Source organism: Pogona vitticeps, chromosome 6 (genome assembly GCF_051106095.1).
Source record: "Pogona vitticeps strain Pit_001003342236 chromosome 6, PviZW2.1, whole genome shotgun sequence".
Taxonomy (NCBI): Eukaryota; Metazoa; Chordata; class Lepidosauria; order Squamata; family Agamidae; genus Pogona; species Pogona vitticeps.
In genome coordinates this window covers 99,453,359-99,471,994 of record NC_135788.1, presented here as the reverse complement: position 1 = coordinate 99,471,994, position 18,636 = coordinate 99,453,359, and the positions used below count along the sequence as shown (strand labels likewise).

Below are 18,636 nucleotides of genomic sequence, written 5' to 3'. Positions count from 1 at the left end.
TGCAACACAAGGGAAAATCCCAGAAACTAACTCTTTTTTTCTTCAGTTAACTACTTCTTACCCAAACACAAAGCAATTGTCAGAGCTGTTTTTCAACAAGTATGAATGGTAGTGAGCACAAGAGAATATCCTGTAGAGTAGACCATCTTGACTGTTGCAATTGATGGCAACATTCAGGCTGCCCTTTGCTAGGTAAAGCTTAGCATCTTTTTTCCTCCAGGTGCTGAAGGCAGCTACCATGGTACAGACAACAACCCTGGGAAGTAGGTCACGTGGGGAGACCTCTCATTTACAACTGTATGGGCAAAGTTATCTAGTGCTCTTCACAGGAGAGATCTCCAATTCACAACTTCAGAACCAAAGTCAGCTAATGGCTTTCATAGGGCCAAGAAGAGAAGTGCTAAGCTGAAGACCAACCAGTGAATCAGCTGGAGAAATGTGATGCCACTTCTATTGAAAAGAGTGTTCCTTTCTCGATAATTTTTAAAATGGATAAAAGGCATGTATAGCAAGCAAAATGCAAAAATAATAATAAACAGAGAGAAAACTAATCAATGTCAGATTTCTAAAGGAACACGCCAAGGATGTCCACTCTCACCCCTGTTGTTCATAGCAACATTGGAGGTACTACTAAGGAAAATAAGAAAAGAGGAACAAATTAAAGGTTTAGAAATTGAGAAGCAACACTTTAAAGTAAGAGCCTTTGCGGATGATATGGTAATCTTTCTGGAAGACCCATCATGTAGTATTACGAAACTTAAAGAAATAATCAGTGACTTTGGAGAACGAGCAGGTTTAATTATAAATGAAGGAAAAACTAATATATTGACAAAATATGACAGGAAAAGAAGAGAAAGAATTAGAAATTAAAACAGATTATAAAGTAGTGAATAAAGTAAGATACCTGAGTATAACAATAACTAAAAAGACAAAGGGCTTATTTGAACAAAATTATGAGAAGAAAGGGAAAGAAATTGAAAAAAATTTAGAGAGATGGAAACACTTAAAATTTTCATTGATGGGTAGAATAGCAATTATCAAAATGATGGCATGACCTATATTCGTATTTCTATTTCAGAATACCCCGACAATAATAAATAACAAACCATTTCATTTGTGGAGAAAACAACTCTCAAATTTTATTTGGCAGGGGAGAAAACCAAGAATAATTTAAATACTTGCAAGACGACAAGACAAGAGGAGGATGGGGTCTCCCAAACCTCCAATTATATTATGAGGCGGCAGCACTACAATGGTTAAGAGAGTGGATAAGACTGGAGGATGAAAAGATATTAATACTAGAAAGCAAAGATTTAAAATATGGACTTCATGCATACTTATGATATGGGAAAAAGAAAGTGAACAAAGCTTTTGATAATATAATAAGAAAATCATTAATAAGAGTATGGGAGAACTATAAAGGGAAATTTTATTGTGGAATTGCAATGTGGATGTCCGCCCCCCCGAAGCTCTCTCAAAGGAAGTTGACATAAAGAATGATAAATGGTAACATACAAAGATCTACTCATAGAAGATGATGGACAACTAAGATTAAGAACAAGGAATGAATCAAGTAGGAATAATATGCCAGTGGTTTCAGAAAGAATGAAAATAGATAATAAATCAATTGGATTGGTTAAAAAACCTACGGAACTAGACAAGATAATATGGGGGAAAGAAAATCATCAAATCACAAAGTTGTATAAATTATTATTGGAAAGAAATATGGAACAGGAAGCAATTAAAGAAAATATGATAAAATGGATGCAGGAATTAGGTAGAACAATTCAGACAGAGGATTGGTTTAGAGTATGAAATGATAACCAAAAACTATTAATAAGTACAGGTTTGAAAGAAAATTATATGAAAATATTATATAGATGGTATATGACACCAGAGAAATTAGCAATGGTGACGAAAAATGAGAAAGTTAAATGTTGGAGATGTAAGACAATAAAAGGAACACTATGTCATATGTGGTGGTGTTGTAAATTTATTAGGAAATTTTGGAAAGAAATAGAAAAAACAATCACCATAGATTTAAAAATAAAAATGGAGATGAAACCTGAAACTTATTTGTTCAATATGGTAAAGTTAAACTCGAGACAAGAGAAAAAAAAATTGTTTATACATATTAGGTACAGCCAGAATTCAAGTGGCAAAACAATGGAAAGACAAGGAGGAACCTTTGGTGGAGGATTGTTTAATAAAATTAGAGGAACTAATATTAATGGGCAAACTAACAGATTCATTGAAAGGAAAGACTAGAATGGAGCACAAATCTCAATGGGGGAAAGTAAAGAATTATCTCAGAGAGAAATGGAAGAAAGATTCCAAACCTGTACCAAGTGACTTAGGCTTAAATTAGAAGCAGAACTGCTCTCAACAGAAGTAAAAACAAAGTAAGGCAGATTGTTAATATGGATGTAAAATAAGAATTAAGAAAGGTATTATTAAGATTGCGAAGAAAATAAATGTCTGGTGGAAAATAAGGAAGTAAAAAATGTTAAAGACTTAGTATTTTGTGAAAGAGACAGTAGAAAGTTATTTTGGCTATGTGCTAATATTGTGGCAATTATTTACTTATTTTTATAATTTCTTTTTAAAATGCAGTGAAGATTAAAAGTTTAAAAAAAAGAAAAGAGTGTTCCTTTTTCCATTGCCACATGTTTCATGCCTCATATTAGAGATTACATTCAACCCCTCATTCTAGGCACCTTTCTACCCCTTTCCAACCACCCCATGGAACAGTGGTCCAACCATTAGGTAACAGGGCAGTTTGTCCAAGAGACTTGGATATCACCAGCAGGTAGGGTGAACACCCTTTCACCGCTTTGCACTATATCTCTGACAGAGTAAAGCAGAAGAAGAGTTCTAAAAGAATCCTAGTGCCAAAATATAATTTAAACGAATTTCTGATTAATTTAAAGTCCACATAAAGAACAGATTTGCTCTACTAATTAATCATGAACCAGAACTGTGGATTGAAACCAGATATATTATTAGGAAAGGATGCACTTGTTCATGTACTGGCAATCTCACGAAAAATTTACTTTAGTGCTCTGTATGTGGTTACTTTTGAAGGCAATATGGAAGTTGTAGTAGGTGCAGAAGGCAGCTGCCAGATTGATTGCAGGAGTTTCTAAATACAATCATATTTCCCCAATCCTGACAAGACTGCATGGGCTTTCTGTCTGCTTCTGTGCCAGATTCAAAGTGCTAACTCTAACTTACAAAGCTGTAAATGGGTTGAGATCTTGTTACTTGTCAGAGCATCTCTCCCTAAGATCTACTACCCAGGCCACACAATCATCCTGGGCTATATTGCTACAGGTGGCCACCCTGTGAGCCCTGGACCCACTACACCTCTCGAGGCATGCTTGGTATTCTTCTTCCTTGTTTTTTCTCCATCAATAAGAGTGATTAGGCCATGTCAGCCCTGTCCAGACTGGCCATTTTGGGAACAGGATGGATCCAGCTAAAAAGGGTGTGGTGAGCTGTGGGGAGAGGATGTGCCATTTGCAGTGCTCCTCCTTCCCCCACAACAAATGAAGGCTAAACAAAGAGCTATTTTGCATCTCAATGAATTGTGCCAAAAAGATTGCATGCCCGTGCTTGTGCCAAAAAGACGTGGGTCAGCTCTTAAAAGGGAACGATGGACTGTTCTAAGTAGAAACACGAACAGACAAGGTCCCTTTTTTTTCCCATGCCAAAGGGTGCCATAAGGGTTCTATATATCATAACTACATGCCAGTGTGGGCAGGCTCTGCTTTCTCTGACTGCTTCCCTTTTCCATGAGGAGATCATCAGAAAAAAACTTTTTTTCATTACAAGCCCCAACATCTATCAGCTAGCATGCATTGCATAAAAACTCTTTGTAAAATATTCCTGCAGCCATCTATACCGCTGTGAAGTGGGCCTGTTAAGTAAAGGGTTATGTAAATACCTTTTCTCTCAGTTGGCCCATTGCCTGGATGGTCACATGGTATGTTGCAGGCGTTATAGTGTGGGAAGCATCAAACGCTTCCTTCCTGCTTTCTTTCACTCTCACACACAGAAAGGCAGGGAAACATGTGGCTGTATCTGCTCCTGCTGCTGCTCCTGCTCGTCATTCTTGGGATCCCCACTTTTATTTACTTCTATCTTATCCATGGTTCAGGGAAGAACCCCTTTAGCCAGCTGATTCTGCACTCCCCCGAACCAGTAGTTATGGACCCCGAAGTGCGCAAAAAGGTCCTCAAGAGAGGTAAGTGGGCTTTCATGAATGAGAGATGTGAACCGAGCTGGATTTGAGCGAGACAAACTCTCAGCTTTGAGCAGGAATCAAATGATGTGACTGGACTAAAAAAACAAATAAAACTACTAGTGATTCTCAGCCTTTAGATCTCCAAATGTTGCTGCCTCCCAGTTTCCAGAGTCTCTGACTTGCAGATGATTGCTGGAGGGAAGGGGGTATTAGGAACTGCAATCTGATACTTCTGGAAGGTTAGAAAATGGAGACTCCTGGACTGTGGAACTGTCTGAAATCTGACAGCTGAGATTTCATTCAATAATAAATAAATGAATAACTGCTGCATTTACACAGGGGAAAAAAACAGAAAAATATCTGTCTTCTCTCTCTCTCTCTCTCTCTCTCTCTCTCACACACACACACACACACACACACACACACACACACACACACACACACACACACACACACTCTTCTTTTTTTCTATGGCTCATTCCATTTTTTAAAAATGTGTAAGAATTTTAAATTGATCAGTTAATTGCATCTGGTAGAAGATCTTCAGGACCTCAGGCTCTTAAATTTTTCACCTCACTTGCTACCTGATCATTTTAGCTGCCCCGGAGACTTGAAATTTTCTCCGTTCAAAGTGTGCAGAGCACAACAAAGCTCTCAGGACCTTCATGAGTACATTGAAGAAAAAAGAAAACAAGGGCTGATAGAAAATGCCAGGAAGGGAAATAACAACACAACTTCATGCATATTGTTTCCCTTGCGGGAATTTACAGAAGGTGTACAGCATTCTTTATTGTACAAGCCTATTGCCGTGTACTGTTGTTCCCTTAACATTTTTTAATGTTCCATGTTATTGCCTTCTATTTACCTAAATCTTTTCCGGTATTAGAAGAGAATTTGCAAAAACATGCTGTGTGGATTGCAGCCACCTGTCTTACTAATGAAGATCAACAAAACAGCACCACTAGTCACATCTAGCTCATATATTTTGGCTATTTGGTTTGTTTATGTTTGATTTGTCAGTCTGTGTCAATGAAGAGCTCGCTTCTGGCAGACTCTTTTGACTTTCCTTCAGTTGTGATCCGCAAGATCATTTGTTCGTAACCTGTTAAGATTCTATCCAGTACTACCCACATGGCAGACACTGTAATTATCAATGTGTGAAAGTGATGTACAAACATATTCTGTCTGGCATTGTTCACGGTCCAGAAGTGCTCATCTTGACTGTATATAAATGGTTTGTGACATTCTGTTACCTTGTATGTAAGCATTCTTTTTATATCATAGATTATTATTTGTACTCATGGCTGTTCTGTAGCTCCTTGTTTTCTTCTTCACATGCCACTTGGGATGAAAACATTCAGAACAAGCCTTTTGTTTCAGATTGATGCCACCTGTTTTGAATACTAGTCCACCATACTAGTCCACCTTACTGGATTATTGTTGTTATAATGGTTAGTGAGTAGAGATGGGACTGAACCAAACTACGAACCGGAAAAAAACACAATCTAGGCTGGTTTGTGCTTCGGTTCACGCAACCCGTTTTGCTACAATGAAATGAAGCACCAATTTTTTTCAGTTTGGGGTTTTGCTGCCCCCATTAACTCTGCAAATAATCTATTTTTATTAAAATAATTTAATAAAAATAGATCTTTTTAAAGTTTTCTAAATGCTCAAAGGTTCAAATGAATTGCAGGGCTTTTTCCCCCTCTTTCATTTTAATTAGTTTTTGGAATGCAATGTTTTTCAATGCCTTCTTTCAGTTCTTCTCATGCTTGATAAAGAACTAATTTTATCCCACAGAAAACCTCACTTGTAGCTCTTTGATTCTCTTCTTCTTTTCCTCCATCGTCTTTTTCTCCTTAGGTTTCTCACTGGATGCAGTGCCATCCAACCTAGATGCCATAGTGATTGGAAGTGGCATCGGAGGCCTGTCTGTGGCCGTGGTCTTGGCAAAGGCTGGGAAACGGGTTCTGGTGTTAGAGCAGCATGGCAAGGCCGGAGGATGCTGTCACACCTTTAAACAAAAAGGCTTTGAATTTGATGTCGGTAAGGATTCATCTTAGCATTAAGTGGCTGATCATTTGGTGAGAAGGAGGTGGCCCCTGCTAGTGGCCTTGCTGCATTTGTTTACATTAGAATTTAGCAGTACTTGAGTTACAATCTCACAAACTCACAATCTTTACACATTCCAGTGCTTGCCAACCTGACCCCCCCCCCCACTCCCCAGAAGAGAACATTTGGACTGGGATTTAGTTATCCACTAGACTTCGTAGTTCCAAAATATTTTGACAGAGTTTTCAGATCAAATAAGTGATGTCTGTTAAAAAAAGAGAGGCATATTTTGAAAAAAAATATGTTTGCATGTGTACATTTAAAGAGCATTTAAAGTTACTGGAAAATTGACACAGTGTTAGCTTCTAATGGAATACTATCTGTAATACAGAGTTTGACCTTGAGTTAAATGTAGAAGGTGCCTTCGCAAAATGCCTGTGATGGAACAAAATGTCACTGTTTTCATAATGCACTTAGTGTGTTATGAGATGTACGGGGCTTTAACCATAGGCAAAACGGAAGGATCAATGGCTGCTGAAATGATTGTTCACTCTACAGCAGAGGTCCCCAACCTTGGGCCTCCAGATGTTCTGAGACTTCAGCTCCCAGAATCCTGGCCAGCAGAGGTGGTGGTGAAGGCTTCTGGGAGTTGCAGTTCAAGAACATCTGGAGGCCCAAGGTTGGGGACCACTGCTCTACAGAACTCCCCTCCTGTTTTCTTACTTTTGGTCCTCACCTTCCTTAGGCATTCATTATGTGGGAGAGGTGCATGAAAACAGCATGACAAGGATGATCATGGACCAGCTCACCAATGGACAGCTTGATTGGGTTCAATTGGAAGATCCCTATGATGTTATAACCCTTGGGAACAAAGACTACGAGTTGTACTCTGGGAAGAAGGCCTTCGTGGAGGAATTGGAGAGGCAGTTCCCAAAGGAAAAGGAGGCCATCGAAAAATTCATGAGGCTGTCTTCGGTGAGAGAGAATGCTGGTTTTTATACCTAAGTGGGGTACCTGAAAGCTTTGGGGGCTCAAGACCAACATCACAGGAGATCACTGCAAAGGCTGTTTGATCAGGTGACCATGTGGCCGTGTCTATCTGTCACAAGTTAACTTTTATTTTGTTTGGAACAGGGATGTTTTAACATATTTTATTTACTACATTCACTAGGGGATTTTAAATGTTTCCATCTCACTTCTGTTGCACTTTCTCCCAATCCAACTTGCAACCCTTTTTTTTTAAATCCAATTTTGGTTTTAACTCCCCGCTTTGAAGTTCATATGCAACTTATACTTTCTAAGACAACCATTTATTTACACATTGTATCTAACTGGCTTTTAAAAGTGAGACTGTCAGTGAAAGTTAATGAGATCAGAACACACAGTTTCCAACATCTTTATGTCCGACTCCAGCTTTATACTTATCAGTTTTGCTGTGATTCTCGCTAACTCATCATAACCTTCCATGATGTCAAAGTTCTAGCACATGACTCAGTCTCCCCAAAGAGGCATTTTCCAGTTGATTTCAATGCATTCAGATGAACCACAATCATTGTGTTTTGGGTGCATGCCCACATATATGTATGCATATGCGCACACACACCCATTGGGCAGAATCCTATTATGTAAGGTTGTGTAACTTGCTGATGTTTGTTGACAAGGCGCCAGGGTGCATCTTGGTTGTGCAATCAGGGACATGATGAGACACATGACTAAGAGACATTCCAGTAACTCATTAATTACGGTAGCTGTAGTTAGCCAGTTAGCAAGTCACACAAACCTCACATAAACTTTGTTAGGATTCTGGCCATTGATTTTGGTTCTTGAAGTGAACAGGGACCTAAAGGTAAAGGTTCCCCTTGACATTTTCAGTCCAGTCATGTCCAACTTTGGGGGGCGGCCCTCATCCCGCTTTTCAAGCCATAGAGCCAGCGCCTGTCCAAAGACAGTTTTCCGTTGTCGCGTGGCCAGCGTGACTAGGGAACGCCGTTTTACCTTCCCACCGAGATGGTACCTATTTATCTATTCGCATTTACATGCTTTCGAACTGCTAGGTTGGCGAGGAGCTGAGACAAAGCGACGGGAGTTCACTCCGTCGTGTGGATTCGATCTTACGACTGCTGGTCTTCTGACCCTGCAGCACAGGCTTCTGCGGTTTAGCCCACAGCGCCACCACATTCCTAAGGAACAGGGACCTATTGCAAACCAATAAGGCTCATATGTATTATCTGCCTGACACCATGATAAGAGGTGAAAAAATATCTTATTCCTCATCATCAACACTTTTACAGGATGCATTTTAAATTTTACTTATAGGTCACAGTGACATGATTTTCCTATTGGCCATGACTACCGTCTAATGAAATTAATTTGAATCTACAGTTCCATGCACTGCATCAGGACTACAGACAAACAACCTAGGAACACAGATTTAAAGCCCATCTCAGCTCAGCTCAAATAGGCATGCAACAAATTTTTAAATTAAGTTTTCCCATTCTCTTGCCCAAAGATTGTAAGGCGGCATATACCTTTGCTGGCCATCCTGAAGATGATTCCCATGTGGCTGTCTGCATTCCTGATCCAATGGGGCCTTGTTCACTTGGTCTCACCTGTTTTCAGGTTGGCAACTTCCAGCCAAAGCAAGATTGTGGAGCAGTTAACCACCTGCCAGGACCTGCGAGCCGTCTTCAGCTACTTCTTCTATGGTGAGGAAATAAGGGGATGGGGATGTATGTCCTGTCTCTGGTTATTTTTTTCTGAGGTGGCATGCTTTCAATAACACATATATTCTTATTTGCCTATCTTACTGTCACTTTCCTCCATGGAGGGTTTTTCCTGCTAACATCATTGGAGGATTGCGAGAAAACCCATCAGAACCATAGTTCAGCAAGACAAGTATCTATTTGCATGAAGAAGTTCCAAGTTCAATCCTTGGTACTTCAGGTTGAGCATGAAAATCTTGTGCTTTGGCCCTTAGAAATGGTTGTGTGTTGTTGAACAGCAGAGTTTGGAGTTGTTGTCGATAAGAGCTTGGTATTAGGGCGACACCTCCCAAAATACCTCACCCAGCAGACTGGCTAGAGTAGTTTGGGCGTTTTACTCCAAAAAGTATTGTGTCTAAGCTTCAGTGAACATGCAGTAGGGATCACCCTTGATCCTATTATTCGCATACCTGATTTCTGTGCTTTCAAGTGCAGGGTAAATGACTTGGTAGTAACCAATAATATGTACTAGAAATGAAGACTGCAACTAATTGTTGCAGTGTAGAATACTGCTTGTTAGCACTTCACACATTGTGTGCCCCCTCAGTCTTCCATCAGCCTCAAGAATCAATCAGCATTCCATGGCCAGCAAGCAAACTCAGTTCTCATGGGGATTATTCAGGGGATCCTTTCCCATCCATGAGGTTTGTAGTTCAGCAGTATCATGTGCTACAATGGCTGGCTGGCTGGCCTGCCAGCTTTCTGCATGCAGTGCTTCTTTACAAAGAGGTAACTGTGTTAGTCTGCTGCAGCAAAAACAACACATAGTCTCATGACACATTTTAGGATGTAGGGTGCAACTCCACAGCAGGGAGAATACAAATTAATCTGCTGTGAATTTGCACTTTGGAAGCTGGGTTTCTCTTTAGCTGATCACATAGAAGTTAGGAGAGAGAGGGGGGAGGAAATTAGCCCTTGTTTGGAGTTTGGTAAGGCAACGTCTGCTGTAGCTATCCAGAGTACAGCAGATCTACCTTAACAAGCTGCAAAGAAATGCTGCTTAACATGTTTACAATCTCTCTCTCTCTCTCTCTCTCTCAAAAAAAAGAGTAGAAGTCCTAGCAGTGGAGGAAAAGAAATTGGATTGGAGGAAAAAAGCTGCATCCTGCATCCATGAAAATGCTTGCTAAATAACCCATGTTAATCTTAAAAGTGCTACAAGACTCTTTGAAGTTCCTAATGTTTCTCTTTCAGACATCAGAGATCCTTTCCCCCTTCTTTCAACCTCTTGTTCCCACTAAACAGGAGTTCCTCCCAAAGATTCCAGTTTCCTCATGACAAGCCTGCTGGTCCGTCATTATCAACGTGGTTCATGGTACCCAAAAGGGGGGCCCAGCGAAATCCCTTTCCACATGATCCCCATGATTGAGCGATCTGGAGGCACCGTGCTCATGAAGGCCCGCGTGACTGAGATCTTGCTCTCGGAGAGCGGTGCTGCTATAGGTGGGTCTTGGAAGGGATTTGGAAAGGTTTATGTTTTAGGAATGGAGGAAGCTCTGTTGGTTTTGTTTTGTATTTCTTTGTTCAGATGTTTAAAGTTTTTTCTGTCCTAAAGAGGTAGAAATTTGTCAAGTCCAAGTTCTTATGGAAACAACATTCTTCTTCTTTGTGCTGGTCAGACTATGTAGGCGCAGCCCTTCCCAGGGTGGAGAGGACCACAGAACAGCTATCTGCAATAAGCAACATGATTTCCTGTAAAAGGAATCAAAACCTAAAGTTAAGCACTCAAGCACTCAAAGCTTTGGGCTTGGGTGGATAAATCTTTTGGCTTCTATTTCTCCCATATTTCATTCTTTTTTAAAAATAGTCTCAAATTCTGTCCATCCCAGTGATGAAGGAAGTTGCACATTTTGGTAAATTAATGTAAAAAAGCAAACAAAAACAAAATTCTTCCCCCAGTCTCTCTTCCTCTTCCATTGACCATTTTTCCTAAAGTTAGATATGACCACACTTACATGAGTTTCGTATTTACTTTTGTCAAGTAGGTGAGTTGTGTTTTTAAACAGATGGTTACCTTATTCATGGTTTTTTCATTGTTTTATGAATAATTTTATTGTGAGCCGTCCTGAGTAGACATAGTCTAAAAGGGTGGGATAAAAATCCATCCATCCATCCATCCATCCATCCATCCATCCATCCATCCATCCATCCATCCATCCATCCATACATACATCCATACATACATCCATACATACATACATACATACATATGAGCCTACCCGGCTATTGAGATCTAGCCAGGGGGCCCTTTTGAAAGAGCCATCCCTCAAGGAGGTAAGAGGGATGGCTTGTAGACAAAGGGCCTTCTCGGCAGCTGCCCCCAGACTATGGAACGCCCTCCCAACTGAAATTCGCCTGGCGCCGACACTGATGATATTTCGGCGCCAGGTCAAAACCTTCCTGTTCCAGAAGGCTTTTAATTGAAATAACATTAACTGTGGGTCTTGATGATGGCAACTTAAATTTTAATTTGTATTTTAATCGTATTTTAATCATTTTATATTTTATTGTGTTGAATTTTAATTGTTGTAAGCCGCCCAGAGACCTTTGGGTAGAGTGGGCAGCATATAAATTAAATAAATAAATAAATAAATAAATAAATAAATAAATACATACATACATACATACATACATACATACATACATACATACATACATACATACATACATACATACATACATACATACATACATACTGCTTTGGATGCATTTTTCGTGTTGCTTTTGTTAACTGCCTTTTAGCGGTGGTAGCTGTTTGATCTTTTTTAGTATTTGTATACCTACTATTTTTTGCTTTTAATATTGTCTTTTAATGATGTAAACCACCTTGGGCCCTTCTTAAGGAAAAAAAAGTGGGGTGAAAATAGTTTAAATAATGAATAGATGGATGGATGGATGGATGGATGGATGGATGGATGGATGGATGGATGGATGGATGGATGGATGGATGGATGGATGGATGGAAGGGTAGGTAGATAGGTAGATAGGCAGATAGGCAGATAGGCAGGTGTAAGCTGGAGCCCACGAGCAGAATGTAAGGAATTAGCAACGTGCAGTGGAAGAGACGGAAAACCCAGGAGATCAAAAGTTAAGCAAATATTTGCTGCCATAGGGTTGAAGAATTAGACTCCCATCCTAGTCTAGGAATAGGACTCCCAGCTAAAAGGAAGTTTGGTCAAAGAAGAAATGTATGTCACTTCCCAGGCCTTCTGCAATTGTTAACTGATTGGCACATGTCTTCCATGATCATTGTAGTCTTAAGTCTCCATCTCATGGCAGCCTAGATAAAACGTACCAAATTATACACCAGCATTCTCCTCACTGAACAGTAATCTTTTCTAGGAGTGAGCATAGAGAAGAAACATGGTGGCGATGTAAAAGTGTATGCTCCTGTGGTGATCTCCGATGCCGGCCTGTTCAATACTTTTGGGAAGTTGCTGCCTCCTCAGATCAGAAGCAAACCAGGTAAACCGAACACTGTTGTCTGTTATAAAACCCTAGGTATCTGAGTAGGAAGACTAAGTCTACCTGAACCTGCCCATCAAGTTCAGTCAACACTGGAGGGTCTACAAAGAATTCCTCGTCCAAAGGAGGTGTGCAAGTGATAACATGAAGGAAAGGCCTTCTTAGTTGTAGTGCCTTTGTGGGATATCTTTTGCCCCCAAGAGAGATTAAATGGTTTCTTTTATTGACAGTTTGCAAGTAGGTAGTCAACCCATCTGCAAACTGTCACTGGAATAGGTCAACTGTCAAAATAAGTCAACATACTTACTTAGCTATGCCTTTCATGATTTTTTCGTGGGCTGTGTGTGTGTGTGTGTGTTAAATTTGATAGCCATTAATCTTCTGTGCTTTTCTTTAGCAGTTTTCCTCCCACTACCCTCATTTTTCTTGTAACAGAATGCTTCTGTAAATAAACGGTGTCTTGGATATGATATCTTGTTTATGACAAGCTACAGGAGGAACGTGAATGAAGTGTAATTGTGATCCATTCTAGTGTCGGCCCCTTTCATTGATGTGTTTTTGTAATTCACTCAGAGATCCAGTCCCAACTTGGCTTGGTTCAACACAGCATGGGGTCCTTCATCGTCTTTGTAGGCCTTCGAGGGACCAAAGAAGAGCTTGGGATCAAGTCGTCTAACTACTGGATTTATCAACATAATGACCTAGATGGCATGTAAGTATTAACTGGTCTCTCTATTTTATTTTAATTTCCTGCCCCCCCACCTTCCAATTTTTATGGAATGCATGTAAGATTTCCACATAGTGCCATGGGATCTGGCCATATTTTGCTTTTCCATGAGGAGACCCCTTCCATCTCATGGGTTGTCCCTCCAGCCCCAGCCCATTGTACATCCAACCCATTGTAAACACTAGGAGAAACTTTGCTGAAATTCTTTTACGTTCCTATGAACAGTTGAGCCTGTCCCTTCAGATCTATTTGGAGCAGTTGCTACTAGAGATGGCCAGTTCTACGATTCATGCCAGTTTGTTTGTCAAATAGGTGTCTGGCACTTTCCAGCCATGCCTCCTCTGGGACGTGGTTGGAAAGAGGCAACACCCTGGTTTCCCTGCTCGGCCTCCTCCAGGCACTGCCTCTGAGTGGGTGGCTGCCAGAGGAGGTGGGGCTGGAAAGCACCGAACAACTGTTTGGCTAGCAAACAAACCAGCATGAAGCTCCAAACTGGTGGTTCGTGCCTACCTTTAGTTGGTACAGAATATCTATTTATTTTATTTATTTATTTATTTTATTTTATTTTATTATTAGCTTTTTTTATCCCGCCCTTCTAGACTGCATCTACTCCGGGCGGCTCACATCAGAATCATGCATAAAAACAGTTAAAACAATCATTTAAATCGACAATATAAATGTTAATCAAGATGGAAAAGTAAGCAAAAGGCCAAGCAAAAAAGTAAAACTCAAGTATTGGTAGGAGGGAAGGCCTGCCTAAAGAGCCAGCTCTTTAATTGGCTCTTAAAGACACCCAGCAAGGGTGCCAGGCAGATCTGTGATGGCAAACTGTTCCAAAGTTGAGGGGCCACTGCTGAGAAGGCCCGATTTCTTGTTCTTTTTTTTGGAACCCCTCTCGGCATTAGGCCCCTCAGCCATCTTTCCTGGCTATAGTGAGTGACTCGAATAGATCTAGGTGGGAGAAGGCGTATGTAAGAATAACACTTAGCTGCAGGCCTGTGTTGGTGAGCTGTGAAAGGCCTAGGCCGACTACCATCAGCTTAGTTCGGGGTTGAGTGACATGCAGTGCCAAAACCACATGTGCCCACATGAACTCTTTTTGTAGGCCCTAGTGCTTCATTTGCTGCCAGCTCAAAATTCAGCAGTGCTAGAGATCAGAGTTTTTCTTTGTCCCTTTCGGTAAGAGAAGAGACAATCTGCCTGTCAGTCCACTGGACTAGATGATGAGGGATGGTTCTCTGGCAACCTTCTACATGACAGGGAGCTGCCACCGGAATCTTGTCAGGTGTTCCAGATGGGTCTAGTTCTCCCCAAATGCCAGGAAAATTTCTATCCCAACAATGACTGTTCTGTGCTTCCTGCTGCTGCTTTCGGAGAGGACTTTCACACTTCTCCTTTCATCATCTACAGTGCTTCAAAATATGCTACCCTATCTAGAGAAGAAGTGAGTGCTAACCTCCCTATGGTGTACGTCACATTCCCATCAGCCAAGGATCCTATATATGAAAAAAGGCACCCAGGTATCTTTTTATTTGATAGAAAGTAATAAATTGGAAAGAGGCGACATCCATTGTTATTACTAGATTTTTAGACAGAGAGAGAGACAGCACCATCTATACGGCATTTGACAAGGACTGAGTTTGATAGATCCCTACCTCAAAGGAGTTGCAAACTGAAAAATGTCATGGGAAAATACAAATGAGGAAGACTGAAAGAGAGAAACAGGGGATGTTCAGTTATGAAGCCCTAGTTTGGTCTAATTATCATAGAAATGATGAAGGGCTTTCCTCAGTCACCATTTTTAAACAACGTGGCCAGTTTAATCCTCAAAACTAATACGTGGACCAGAATGGCAGAATAATTATTCATTTTGTACACTTCTTAGAATTCAACTTGTTAGCACACTAACCATGACAAAATGGATATAAGAGGGCATGTTTTAGCTGCCAAAGAGTGCATTTTATATTAAATATATATGTAATGCGTGGAACATCACAGAGGAATAATGAAAGATGCAATAGCATGTTGTGAAAATGTCTATTAAAATAATGGCAATAGTTATCTTTGTGTGTGTCATTCACAATCTGATTGATATGAAAATGGTAGGGAACAAGCACACTGAAAAGCAGGAAAAACAAACATGGATTAAAAAATGAATGAGCCCAACAACAACTCATTGTATAGCCTGTTGATACTATGAGGGAAATCTGTTTTATAGTTCTCTGTTTGGTGTTACTGGCAACTATTTACTGGTACTTATAGGTCACTCTTGTATGATCCTTATCACCATGGCTCACTACAAGTGGTTTGAGGAATGGTCTGAAGGTCGTGTGAAGAACAGAGGGGCTGAATATGATGCCTTTAAGATGGAGATTGCCCAGCAGCTCCTAGATGTGGCTCTGGCAAAGTTCCCTCAGCTCAGTGACAAGGTAAGGCCTTGGCAGTACCCTTTGAGGAGAGCAGTGCATAGGTGTCTTTTAATGCCTCTACTCTTTTTTGGGGGAATAACAAAATGGATGTATCATTTCAGCAGGTTTTTTCAAGAGGAGAAATCCTCAAAACATTTATTAGAGGCAGGATTCATCTGGGGGAGGATTTCTATGACATGCCATTTTTTTCTCTTGCAACCTTAACTTACTCATCAGGGAGTTCTACAGCTTGGGAGCAGCCACCAAGAAGGCCCTTTTTTGTGCCCTCGCCAAACTTGCCAATGTCTTGCTTGTCATGAAGGTCTCGAGACCTGGACAGGCTCTGATGAGGAAATAGGGTCCTTTAGATAGTCTGGATCCAGGACATGTAGTACTTTATAGATCATAACTAGCACTCTAAATTGTGTCTGGGACTGGAAAAATAGCCAGTGTCTCTGTTGTAGCAATGTATTTCTATCCCCTCTCTAACCAGCTCCAGTCAGCAATCTGGCCACAAGATTTTGGAGACTTGGACCCATCAAAATTTCCAAACACTTTCTAGAAACAGCCTCACATAAAGTACACTACAGTAATGCAAATGGATGTGTGTCACCACAGACAGATCAGCTGTCAACAAAACAGATGTAGATCATACCCTAATTTCAACTCTACAACATACTCCCTGCCATTACTAGAGTGCCCACATTTGGGACTTATTTCTGCAGTTCCCCAAACTGAAAACCTAACAATAATTGCCTTTCTTTTTATATTTTCTTCTTACTTCTAGATAGACTTTATGGAAGCTGCTTCTCCACTCACCAACCAGTACTATCTAGCTGCTCCTCTGGGAGAAATGTATGGAGCTGAGCATGATCTGTGCCGCTTTGATCCACTGGTTATGGCTGCCATGAGACCCAAGACTCCTGTCCAGAATCTCTACTTAACAGGTCTGTGGCTTTTTCATCCCCTACATGTTTTAAACAGATAAAGGGGAACACAGCCTGGAAATAACTAGTTACTGTTGCAACTGTTTCATTACATTTTTCAGCTAACTAGTTAGTTGTAGATAATTCATTTTTTTCCAGTAATGGAGGTATAACTATAACCTAGAGATTGTATACATCAGTGCATATGCAGTGTTTGACTGCAAAGTCAGGGGTCAGGAGTTTTGAATCCTGGGAAAGTATATGGCTAGTGGGATTACATGCACCACCCTCTGTGCAGCCTTAGGTAAGCTGCACAGTGACTTAAAGAGGGTAAACCACTTCTAATTTTTTTTAAAAAAAATACATTTGAGGGAATGCCATAATTTGGAAACAATGACACACAATTATAATTATAACCCTATTTACGCAATCACATGGTTAACTAAACTAATCATGAAAATCAGGTTTCAGAATACTGTGGAGAGCCTCTATATTCAGGAGATGATGCTTCGAAGCTGAAAACAGCTAATACGCTGTTTTCCTCTTGTCTTTAGATAACCTTTAGACAGAATGCCTGAGTAGGGCTACAGTTACATTACAACTGTAATGTGTAGGTAGCTGCTTCTTTTATGATGTAACTGTAACTGCGTTCATTACTTTTTTCAGTAATGTCACAGTCCAAGCACAGCCTTGTGCTGTGCCTTTTGTTGATTTGTGCGTATTGATGGGGGAAGAAAAGGAGGAGAAAGGGAGTCCGTTTTGTTTCATTCAGTTGTTTATTTAGTTTTTGGAAATTGACAAGAAGGAATTTTTACTTCCTTTTAAGAATAGAGAAAGCAAAGAGTTACTTCTCTATAATTATAATTTTAATGATGACTATTTTTTCTTCAAACAATAATAGGGACAATTAATCACTTTTAAAATATAGCTTTGGGAATGAACAGGTAAAGAGGAATCAGTGTTCAGGTTTCTGTCTCATGTCAGTCCCTCTTTCACTGGGAACTGCCCAGGAGTTAATGAACATGTAAGGCCTCAGTAAACTGAAACTAGCATCTGTGTGAATACACCCTGCGACTTTCTCTGAGGTGTATCTTTTCATCCCCACAATCTAGGACAAGATGTCTTCTGCTGTGGCCTTGCAGGGGCTCTGAATGGAGGCTTGCTTTGTGCCTCTGCTGTGCTTGGACGCAACATTTACTTGGACCTTCTCAAACTGAAGAGGAAGCTGAACACACTGAACCACAAGAAAGAGGCCTAGTCATCTCAACTGGAGCTACCCTCTCAAAAACCAACCTATTACACGTTGGTCCTAGGAACACAAGGCCTATCTAGTCCATGGTCTTGGTTCTCCTAGTAGAGAATTGGATGCCTTAAGAAAGCCAATGTTAGGCCTTGAGGAAACAGCTCTCCTGTGCTGTTCTTCTCCACTATTTGGTGTTCAGAACTGCACAGCCTCTTTATCGTGCAGGTAATACATACCCTGTTTTCTCCAAAATAAGACCTAACCTGAAAATAAGCCCTAGTATGATTTTTCAGGATTATCGTAATATAAGCCCTACTCCAAAAATAAGCCCCAGTTAAGTGAAACGCCACCCTCCGCCATTGTGCAGCAACCAGAAGAAGACTGCATGACTGTATTTGAATAAATGTAGATTGTTATACATGAAAAAAAACAAAATATTCTCTGAAAATAAGCCCTGATGAGTTTTTCGGAGCAAAAATTATTATAAGATCCTGTCTTATTTTCAGGGAAACATGGTAGTCATAATGATTAGTCACCATTATGGTCCATGGATTTGTCTTATTTCCTTTGAAAACCATCTGAATTGTTTGCCATCTTGGTATTGGCAGATTCATTTGGTAATGGAAAGCATTCTGCCTCTATACAGTATTGCGGAGGTAATATATGGGCATATTGATTAGTAGCCATTATGCTCCATGAATTTGTCTTATTTCTTTTGAAAACCATGGGTTGCCATCTTAGTACTGTATTGGCAAATTCTAGAGCTTAACCATGCATCTCATGGAGAAATAAACACTTCATTTCCTA

At 40.3% G+C, this 18,636-nt stretch overlaps 1 protein-coding gene across 1 annotated transcript; it reads left to right on the top strand.

The window, feature by feature from the left end:
* The first annotated feature begins 3,980 nt into the window (after positions 1 to 3,980).
* LOC110079148 (all-trans-retinol 13,14-reductase) lies at positions 3,981 to 18,636 on the top strand. Its single transcript, XM_073004380.2, has 11 exons — positions 3,981 to 4,246; positions 6,110 to 6,292; positions 7,044 to 7,273; positions 8,808 to 9,003; positions 10,306 to 10,503; positions 12,403 to 12,525; positions 13,099 to 13,237; positions 14,663 to 14,772; positions 15,515 to 15,681; positions 16,448 to 16,607; positions 17,699 to 18,636. The coding sequence occupies exons 1-11, from the start codon at positions 4,072 to 4,074 to the stop codon at positions 17,842 to 17,844; spliced, it is 1,827 nt and encodes a 608-aa protein (XP_072860481.2). The 5' UTR covers positions 3,981 to 4,071; the 3' UTR covers positions 17,845 to 18,636.